General features: G+C 51.5%; 2 protein-coding genes across 2 annotated transcripts in view; one reads left to right on the top strand and one right to left on the bottom strand.

Moving 5' to 3' along the window:
• The window catches only part of gnb3b (guanine nucleotide binding protein (G protein), beta polypeptide 3b), a 4,761-nt gene extending 2,228 nt beyond the window's left edge, over positions 1 to 2,533 (top strand). The window contains exons 6-9 of the mRNA XM_068332901.1: positions 64 to 130; positions 331 to 532; positions 1,546 to 1,762; positions 1,834 to 2,533. Of these exons, the coding sequence (XP_068189002.1) occupies positions 64 to 130; positions 331 to 532; positions 1,546 to 1,762; positions 1,834 to 1,940 (593 nt within the window). The 3' untranslated portion in view covers positions 1,941 to 2,533. The remainder of the gene's footprint in view (positions 1 to 63; positions 131 to 330; positions 533 to 1,545; positions 1,763 to 1,833) is intronic.
• Positions 2,534 to 3,230: 697 nt separating this feature from the next.
• LOC137607388 (CD209 antigen-like protein 2) lies at positions 3,231 to 9,626 on the bottom strand. Its single transcript, XM_068333109.1, has 7 exons — positions 9,462 to 9,626; positions 8,623 to 8,763; positions 7,668 to 7,823; positions 7,117 to 7,292; positions 6,625 to 6,740; positions 3,743 to 3,942; positions 3,231 to 3,665 (listed from the first exon to the last, which is right to left on the bottom strand). The coding sequence occupies exons 1-6, from the start codon at positions 9,559 to 9,561 to the stop codon at positions 3,762 to 3,764; spliced, it is 870 nt and encodes a 289-aa protein (XP_068189210.1). The 5' UTR covers positions 9,562 to 9,626; the 3' UTR covers positions 3,231 to 3,665; positions 3,743 to 3,761.
• Between the last annotated feature and the right edge of the window lie 1,347 nt (positions 9,627 to 10,973).

Genomic DNA, 10,973 nt, shown 5'->3' with positions numbered 1-10,973 from the left:
CTCCCCCGTGAACCATTCCGTTCAGTCCAAATAACCCACCGGACCTGACTCCGCCCCCCACAGGCTACCTGTCCTGCTGCCGTTTCCTTAGCGATACCGAGATCCTGTCGGCGTCCGGCGACACCACCTGGTGAGTCCAGCGGTCTTTCGTTCAAGGTTACCATGGAAACAGCAGCCGAACACAAGATGTGGTCGTGTCGTTGCCACGGCAGCGTCGTGGCTAGTTAGCCACGTGGGACCAGCTGCTAGCCGTTTCCCCGACACTTAGCCCACGGCTTAGCTAGCAGCAGCTAACCTGTGCTGAATGCTAACGCTAACCTGACCCTGCAGCTGCCTGTGGGACCTGGAGACCGGGAAGCAGAAGGTGGTCTTCACCAACCACATCGGGGACTGCATGTCTCTGGCCCTGGGGCCCGACATGAACACCTTCATCTCGGGGGCCTGTGATTCGCTGGCCAAGCTGTGGGACCTGAGGGACGGGACCTGCAAGCAGACCTTCTCCGGACACACCAGCGACATCAACGCCATCGCTGTGAGGCTGGGGGTCAGGGTCAGGGGTTAGGGTTAGGGTCAGGGTTAGGATTAGGGGTCAGGGTCAGGGTCAGGGTTAGGGTCAGGGTCAGGGTCAGGGTCAGGGGTTAGGATTAGGAGTCAGGGTCAGGGGTTAGGGTCAGGGTCAGGGTCAGGGGTTAGGATTAGGAGTCAGGATCAGGGGTTAGGGTCAGGGTTAGGGTCAGGGGTTAGGGTTAGGGTTAGGATTAGGGTTAGGGTTAGGGGTCAGGGTTAGGGTTAGGGTTAGGGTTAGGGTTAGGGTCAGGATTAGGGTTAAGGTTAGGGTTAGGGGTCAGGGTCAGGGTTAGGGTCAGGGGTTAGGGTTAGGATTAGGGTTAGGGTTAGGGTTAGGATTAGGGTTAGGGTTAGGGTCAGGATTAGGGTCAGGGGTTAGGGTTAGGATTAGGGTTAGGGTTAGGGTTAGGATTAGGGTTAGGGTCAGGATTAGGGTTAGGGTTAGGGTTAGGGTTAGGGGTCAGGGTTAGGGTTAAGGTCAGGATTAGGGTTAAGGTTAGGGTTAGGGGTCAGGGTTAGGGTCAGGGGTTAGGATTAGGGTTAGGGTTAGGATTAGGGTTAGGGTTAGGGTTAGGATTAGGGGTCAGGGTTAGGGGTCAGGGTTAGGGTCAGGGTCAGGGGTTAGGATTAGGGTTAGGAGTCAGGGTCAGGGGTTAGGGTCAGGGTCAGGACTAGGGTTAGGGTTAGGGTTAGGGGTCAGGGTTAGGGTTCAACATGTGGGCAGGGCTTCGGGGGACAACATAATGATGTCATTTAAAACAAGGACACTTTATTGGCGGTTAGAGAACTCTGCTCTGATTGGCTGTGGGACGGACTCCAGCTGCCAATGAGGGCCGAGTTCTTACAGGCTGTTATTCTAAGTCACAGAGATGAGAAAAGAGGGTGGGGTCGACCCCCAGATAGACCCCCCCCCCACTGTGGTGCCTTTGAGCCCGTTTGTGTTTCTGAGGGTGTTTAACACACTGCGTCCCCCCCCAGTTCTTCCCCAGCGGGAACGCGGTGGTGACGGGCTCAGACGACTGCAGCTGTAAGCTGTACGACCTGCGCTCCGACCAGGAGGTGGGGGGCTACCAGGACGGGGGGCTGAACGCCGGCGTCACCTCGCTGGCGCTCTCCAGCTCCGGGCGCCTCATCTTCGCCGGCTACGACGACTTCAACTGCCACGTGTGGGACACGCTGAAGGGGGAGAAAGTTGGTGAGTGGGGGGGGTCGCCGTCCGGCCGCCGGCTGGGACCTCGTCAACCAATCACGTGTGTCCTCCCCCAGGTGTGCTCTCCGGCCATGACAACAGGGTGAGCTGCACCGGCGTCCCCGAGGATGGGATGGGGGTCTGCACGGGGTCCTGGGACAGCTTCCTGAAGCTGTGGAACTGAGGAGGAGGAGGGGAGGGGGGGTGAGGAAGGTGAGGAGGAGGATGCTGACTGCCTGTCTCTTTCTCTCCCTCTCTTGTTCGTCCTCATTGGTGCAAACTGAGCCATGGGGGAGGAGTCACATTGTGTAAATGGGCGCGGTGCAACCCGCTGCACGTACAAGAGATCTTCGTTGTTGCTACGGCAACGGTGGAAAAAATAAAAGCATAGCAACCATAATTCCAAACGCTAAGCGAGCAGAAAATGAGCTCTACTGTCGTTTAAACACGTTTAGATAAAGACAACAAAATCTGACTTTAGTGATTTCTATCATATTTGCGGCCTCCGACCTGTAGGAGGCGCTGCAGCGTTTAGAGGAGAGGGGATTATGTTTATTCTAGCTGTTAGGAGGGACAGTCCATCTACGTGTCCACAGTGTTTGTGTATCAATAGAGCCGCCATCTTGGTGCCGCCTGTCACCATGACAACCAGTGGCGTACCGGAGCCAGCTGGACTCGAGTCGACACCCACAAGCGTTCGTAGACTTTTACACGCCTGCAGTTCCTCTGTAAGAAGACCAAGTGTGTGCTGAACATGTTTCTAATAAACATAGAACTCTGCATTAACACCATGTGTGTGTGTGTGTGTGTGTGTGTGTGTGTGTGTGTGTGTGTGTGTGTGAGTGTTAATGTGTGTGTGTGTGTTTGTGTGTGTTAATGTGTGTGTGTGTGTGTGTGTGTGTGTTAATGTGTGTGTGTGTGTGTGTGAGGCCCCTCCTTTACTGACTCCACCACTCACACTGGATGTCACACTGGATGTCACACTAGATGTCACACTAGATGTCACACTAGATGTCACACTAGATGTCACACTAGATGTCACACTGGATGTCACACTGGATGTCACACTGGATGTCACACTGGATGTCACACTAGATGTCACACTGGATGTCACACTGGATGTCACACTGGATGTCACACTGGATGTCACACTGGATGTCACCACAAACCATTTTCCTGCGTTGTCGTTCACACGGAAACATTTCGTTAGCGAAGCACCAGAGATGAAGCTAATGGGTGTTAGCTACACACACCGAACTTCCTGTTGGAACTTCATTGGTGCTCGTGTTCCGTGGAGACACCAAAGCTGTAGATCTATCTCTGACCACTTGGGGGCAGCAAAACTTCAATGTGACCCGATAGTGAGTTGTCAAAACAAAAGACGAGATTAATGACGTGTAAGAGACACGGTGACACCAACGACAGGAAGGAACATAAAACACGAACACACAATAAAAGTCTGACGACGCGTGTGAAGAATTTACAAATCATTGATTTATTTACAAGATTCACCCAAAGATTGGACTCAAGCAGGTTCGTAATGAAGCATTAATGCCACCAACAGATCACACACACACCTGTAATTAATATTCATATGCTAATTAGTATTAGTTGATGTATTTATTGTTTATGTCAAAGCACCGACACACCAGGAGCAACGCCGGGGGCCACAGGAGACACAAGTCAAGTTTAAACCATTTACTGTTGTGACCAAATTCCTTCGTGAACCCGCTGAGGCCAGGAGATCCTCTGTGGGGTTTCCTGAGTTGTAGCCTTGAGCTAAAGGCTTCAGTTGTGTCAAATGACAGCTTCACATGAAGGCAGACAAATGAAGCAAAATAAGAGCAGAAGAGACAGAATCCATCCCATAATCTGCTGGGAGTTTCAGGATGCCTTTGATTTTCCTTCGCTGTGAAGAGAAGAGATGTGAGATTTATTGTGAAATACGTCTCATTCTGATATCGTAGATTTCCAGGGTGACCTCACTGTGTGACTGGATTAGTGGTCAGTGCGGCATGGCGGTGCCCCCGGCGCCCCCCATCTCCTTCTCACAGATGAAGCGCCAGTACATGCTGCAGGGGGCGTCGTACCAGCTGCGGACGGCCACCCGCTCCAGCACACGTGTTTTCACGATGTAGCCGCAGTCCTCGTCAATGTGGTTGTTGGGTTCACCCACCTCCCAAAAGCTAGTGAGACAGGAAGAAACGTGGAAACGTGAAGAAACGTGGAAACACATGAAGAAACGTGGAAACACGTGAAGAAACGTGGAAACGTAAAGAAACGTGGAAACACGTGAAGGAACGTGGAAACATGTGAAGAAACGTGGAAACACATGAAGAAATGTGGAAACACGTGAAGAAACGTGGAAACGTGAAGAAACGTGGAAACACGTGAAGGAACGTGGAAACATGTGAAGAAACGTGGAAACACGTGAAGAAACGTGGAAACGTGAAGAAACGTGGAAACACGTGAAGAAACGTGGAAACACGTGAAGAAACGTGGAAAGACGTGAAGAAACGTGGAAACACGTGAAGAAACGTGGAAACACGTGAAGAAACGTGGAAAAACGTGAAGAAATGTGGAAACACGTGAAGAAACGTGGAAACGTGAAGAAACGTGGAAACACGTGAAGAATCGTGGAAAGACGTGAAGAAACGTGGAAACACGTGAAGGAACGTGGAAACACGTGAAGAAACGTGGAAACACGTGAAGAAACGTGGAAACAGGTGAAGAAACGTGGAAACACGTGAAGAAACGTGGAAACGTGAAGAAACGTGGAAACACGTGAAGGAACGTGGAAACACGTGAAGAAACGTGGAAACACGTGAAGAAACGTGGAAACGTGAAGAATCGTGGAAAGACGTGAAGAAACGTGGAAAGACGTGAAGAAACGTGGAAACACGTGAAGAATCGTGGAAAGACGTGAAGAAACGTGGAAACACGTGAAGAAACGTGGAAACACGTGAAGAAACGTGGAAACACGTGAAGAATCGTGGAAAGACGTGAAGAAACGTGGAAACACGTGAAGGAACGTGGAAACACGTGAAGAAACGTGGAAAGACGTGAAGAAACGTGGAAACAGGTGAAGAAACGTGGAAACACGTGAAGAAACGTGGAAACACGTGAAGAAACGTGGAAACGTGAAGAAACGTGGAAACACGTGAAGAATCGTGGAAAGACGTGAAGAAACGTGGAAACACGTGAAGGAACGTGGAAACACGTGAAGAAACGTGGAAACACGTGAAGAAACGTGGAAACAGGTGAAGAAACGTGGAAACACGTGAAGAAACGTGGAAACGTGAAGAAACGTGGAAACACGTGAAGGAACGTGGAAAGACGTGAAGAAAAGTGGAAACACGTGAAGAAACGTGGAAACACGTGAAGGAACGTGGAAACACGTGAAGAAACGTGGAAACACGTGAAGAAACGTGGAAACACGTGAAGAAACGTGGAAACACGTGAAGAAACGTGGAAACACGTGAAGAAACGTGGAAACACGTGGAGAAACGTGGAAAGACGTGAAGAAACGTGGAAAGACGTGACGAAACGTGGAAAGACGTGAAGAAACGTGGAAACACGTGAAGAAACGTGGAAACACGTGAAGAAACGTGGAAACACGTGAAGAATCGTGGAAAGACGTGAAGAAACGTGGAAACACGTGAATGAACGTGGAAACACGTGAAGAAACGTGGAAAGACGTGAAGAAACGTGGAAACAGGTGAAGAAATGTGGAAACACGTGAAGAAACGTGGAAAGACGTGAAGAAACGTGGAAACACGTGAAGAAACGTGGAAACACATGAAGAAACGTGGAAAGACGTGAAGAAACGTGGAAACACGTGAAGAAACGTGGAAACACGTGAAGAAACGTGGAAACACGTGAAGAAACGTGGAAACACGTGAAGAATCGTGGAAAGACGTGAAGAAACGTGGAAACACGTGAAGGAACGTGGAAACACGTGAAGAAACGTGGAAAGACGTGAAGAGACGTGGAAACAGGTGAAGAAACGTGGAAACGTGAAGAAACGTGGAAACACGTGAAGAAACGTGGAAACACGTGAAGAAACGTGGAAAGACGTGAAGAAACGTGGAAACACGTGAAGAAACGTGGAACGTGGGGGTAGGGTGGGGGGTGGGGTGTGGTGGGGGTAGGGTGGGGGGTGGTGGGGGTAGGGTGGGGGGTGGTGGGGGTAGGGTGGGGGGTAGGGTGGGGCGGAAGTAAAAATAATAAAGGAACATTTTCAAAAGAGGAAGAGAAACCCGCTGATGGTGAACAGAGGAGCGGGAACATCATGTGACCACAGATTTGGACATCAAAATAAGTGGGGGGGGGGACCTCATTGGTCGGGCGCCGGGGGGGGCAGCCAATGAAACGCCTCGGCCAAGGATGACCTGACTCAGCATAACGGTCCCCCCCACACTTCACCGTTCCGCTCGGACACGTGTGTTTCATCAGAGGTCAGAGGTCAGGGTTGCGGGGGGGTCTTACATAATGCTGCTGATAGCAGCTGTGTTCCTGCCCCCCCATCACCCCCCCCGGCATCTGGAACATCTCGAACCTTTAACCCCTTCCTGTCCTGACTTGTTTTTGGGCCACATTCACGCCGTTATGAAACGAGCGCGCCGCCGGTCGGGACCCCCCCCAGAGGCCTCCAGGAGGCGGGGCCTGCCAAGGGCGGGGCAAAAGAACTGAGAAAAGTTTGAGCTCGTTCAAAACGAGCAACCGACCCCCAAACGAACTGGGATCCACCCAGTCCAGCAGACCAGGGGGGGGTCGGTCCAGCAGACCAGGCCTCCCACCACCAGGGGGGTCGGTGCGGAGCCACAGGTCCAGTATGGTGGGTGTCGGGGGGGTGAGCTCTGACATACCCTCCAGCCAGGGGGGTGCCGTCCACCCACTTCCAGTGGTCCTCCGTGTGCTCGTCAGTGACCCCGAACCAGAAGGCGTTCCAGTGACCCCGGGGCAGGAGGTCCCACAGGAAGGTCTGAGAGACAAGGTCAGGGTCACCGACCGCTCCCGTTCTGTTGACGCTAAATACCCCCCCTAGACCTCCTAGTCCCTCTAGACCCCCTAGACCTCCTAGTCCCTCTAGACCTCCTAGTCCCTCTAGACCCCTAATTTCCCTGGACCACCTAGACCCCCTAGTCCCCCGCCCCCAGTCCCCCAAGAGCCCCTAGTTCCCCTAGACCACCTAGACCTCCTAGTCCCCCTACAGCCCCTAGTCCCCCTAGTCCTCCTAGACCACCTAGACCCCTAAACCCCTAGACCTCCTAGACCCATAAACCCCAAGTCCCCTTAGACCCCCTACACCCCTAAACCCCGAGACCCCCTAAACCCATTTACCCCCATGAAGGTCCTACCTGCTCCTCTGCCGTGTGGATGATGGCCAGGTGCCCCCCCAGGCTCTCGCAGTAGGACTTGCTCTCTGGCCAATCACGCGTGGTCCTGGAGATGAGGTAACAGCTGCCGTTGAAGCGGTGCCAGTCGGGGGGGCAGGTGAGCGGTGTGGGCGTGGCCTCGGTCCTGGGCTGGAGCGCTTCAGGAGACAAAGAGCGTGACGGCGCCGCGACGAACGACCAGAGCGACACAGCTAGCGCCAGGCGCTAACCTCACCTAGCGCCAGGCGCTAACCTCACCTAGCGCCAGGCGCTAACCTCACCTAGCGCCAGGCGCTAACCTCACCTTGCGCCAGGCGCTAACCTCACCTAGCGCCAGGCGCTAACCTCACCTAGCGCCAGGCGCTAACCTCACCTAGCGCCAGGCGCTAACCTCACCTAGCGCCAGGCGCTAACCTCACCTAGCGCCAGCGCTAACCTCACCTAGCGCCAGGCGCTAACCTCACCTAGCGCCAGGCGCTAACCTCACCTAGCGCCAGGCGCTAACCTCACCTAGCGCCAGGCGCTAACCTCACCTGTGGCGGTGGACAGTTTGGCTAGAAGCTCCGCCCTCTCTTTCTGGAGCTCCACCTTCTCCTGCTGCAGGTTCCTGATGGAGGCCAAGAGCGCCGTCACGTTCAGGTCCAGCGTCTGCTCCTGGGCCCCCGAGACCGCCTCCGGGGGCCTCCTGTCTGTGGACACAGGGGAGAGGTTGGTAGCACCAGACCCCCCCACAGCAGCACCTGGACCCGGTGAGACCACTCCCACCAAACCCCCCTAAGGCTCCTCCACTCAGGCCCCTCCCTCTCTGAAGAACATTTAGCTCCTGCTGTGAACCAGGTGTGTTTACCCTCCCCCCCCCAACACCTCTCTTTTCTACACAGGTCTGTAATGGAGCCCAGCCCCACGAGGCTGGAAGGGGGGTGCTGGTTCCCCCAGTGGGGGGGTTGGTCCTGATGGGACGTCCACCTGAACGCACAACATCATCATCATCACCATCGTCATGTGACTCCCCCAAGGACACGCCCCCTAGAGTCTGGACTCCGCCTCTCCAGGGTCTAAACAGGGTTCCTCAGACCAAACCTCTACAAGAACACCGGTGCAAAAAATCAAGGATTCAGGTCAACAAACAAACAAACAAACAAACAAACAAACAAACAAACAAACAAACAAACAAAAACTGACCTATCAATCAGAAATATTGAAAATTCCTTTTCTCACACACACACACACACACACACACACACACACACACACACACACACACACACACACACACACACACACACACACACACATGCTGGCTCAGCACCTCTGGACGGTTCCTGGTAGTGAACAACATCACGGGTTGGTTCCGTGTCCCAGTGGACACGGAACCAACCCGTGATGTTGTTGTTTTCTCCACAAGCTTCTAAACCCACACCGATCATGTAAACAAACAAACAAACAAACAAACAAACAAACAAACAAACAAACACTGGGGGGACTCACTCTGGGCGGCGACGGCGATGACGGCGATCAGCAGGACGGTACACAGCGTCGCCAGGCAGATGGTGGCGAGGCGGTAGGGGCCCCACCCGGGGCCGGGGCCGCCCCACCCGGGGGTCGCTCTGACCGGGGCCACCGGGGGACCTGAGCGGGGCACCTGGCGTGTTAATGTTCACGGCTGTGATGTCACCTTTCACACTGTTCACGCTGCTAACGGGTTAATAATTAATAATAACATTATTATCATTCATGAGGTCCTTAACCACGCCCACTCGTTTCCTAGCAACCACTCAGGCAGTTGAAGAAGTTTAAGAGCCACTAGAACATCCCATAATGTTTAAGAATCAATCAAACGCTCCTCATTGACACCGAGACTGATCCGGTTCACACACACACACACACACACACACACACACACACACACACACACACACACACACACAACACACACACACACACACACACACACACACACACACACACACACACACACAGACACACACACACAGACACACACACACACACACACACACACAACACACACACACACACACACACACACACACACACACACACACACACACACACACACACACACACAACACACACACACACACACACACACACACACACACACACACACACACACACAGACACACACACACACACACACACACACACACACACAACACACACACACACACACACACACACACACACACACACACACACACACACACTGATCAGTCTTAACTTTTGTTCTGAACTAATCGATCAGTGATCACAGAAAAACAAACCGGGCACACTGCTGACGTCACAGCGCGGCCCCGGTGACGTCTTACCGGTATCGGTCCGGTGCGTGAAGACGTCCTCCGTTCCGTCGTCATCGATCAGTTTGGAGTACATCCCGTCAGCCACCGCGGCCGTCCCGGTGCTCGACATGACGGCGGTGGAGTTCTGGTCGTTCACCGGCGGGCTGAGCTCTGCCGGCGGGGGAGGGGCGTAGCGTGACGTCACGACGCACCGGCAGCAAGGTGTGTTCCGGTCGGGCGTTTCACAGTAACTGATGGCTGAATAAAGACTATATTGTTTAATATTACATTACGTTGTTTAATATATTATTATATTATAATATATAGTATAATCTTCTCTTCTGGGCTTTTTCCTCTGGGGGGACCACAGCCAATCAGCTGCCTCGATCTAACCCTGTCTTCTGCATCCTCTCACTCTCATAGTGTAATATATTATATTATACTAATATATTATACTAATATATTATACTATTATATTATACTATTATATTATACTCTTATATTATACTAATAAATTATACTATTATATTATACTCTTATACTATTATATTATACTCTTATACTATTATATTATACTCTTATATTATACTAATAAATTATACTATAATATTATACTATTACACTATTATATTATACTATTATACTCTTACATTATACTAATAAATTATACTATTATATTATACTCTTATACTATTATATTATACTCTTATACTATTATATTATATTCTTATAATATACTAATAAATTATACTATAATATTATACTATTATACTATTATATTATACTATTATACTCTTACATTATATTATACTCTTATACTATTATATTATACTCTTATACTATTATATTATACTCTTATATTATACTCTTATATTATACTATTATATTATAGTAATATATTATACTATTATATTATACTCTTATATTATACTCTTATATTGTACTATTATATTACATAAAATATTCGTCCACTTCGTCCAGCTCCTCTGGGAGAATCCCAAGGCGTTCCCAGGCCAGCCGGGAGACATAGTCTCTCCAGCGTGTCCTGGGTCGTCCCCGGGGCCTCCTCCCGGTAGGACGTGTCCGGAACACCTCCCCAGGGAGGCATCCAGGAGGCATCCTGACCAGATGTCCGAGCCACCTCATCTGGCTCCTCTCGATGCGGAGGAGCAGCGGCTCGACTCTGAGTCCCTCCCGGATGGCCGAACTCCTCACCCTATCTCTAAAGGAGAGCCCGGACACCCTGCGGAGGAAACTCATTTCAGCCGCTTGTATCCGGGATCTCGTTCTTTGGGTCACGACCCACAGCTCGTGACCATAGGTGAGGGCAGGAACGTAGATCGACCGGTAAATGGAGAGCTTCACCTTTCGGCTCAGCTCCTTCTTCACCACGACGGACCGATACAGAGTCCACATCACTGCAGACGCTGCACCGATCCGCCTGTCGATCTCCCGTTCCATCGTACCCTCACTCGTGAACGAGACCCCGAGATACTTGAACTCCTCCACTTGGGGCAGGATCTCATCCCCAACCCGGAGAGG

The sequence above is a fragment of the Antennarius striatus genome, chromosome 14, assembly GCF_040054535.1.
Source record: "Antennarius striatus isolate MH-2024 chromosome 14, ASM4005453v1, whole genome shotgun sequence".
NCBI lineage: Eukaryota > Metazoa > Chordata > Actinopteri > Lophiiformes > Antennariidae > Antennarius > Antennarius striatus.
Note: the sequence above shows the minus strand (reverse complement) of the source record. Positions and strands in the feature narration are given on the sequence as shown.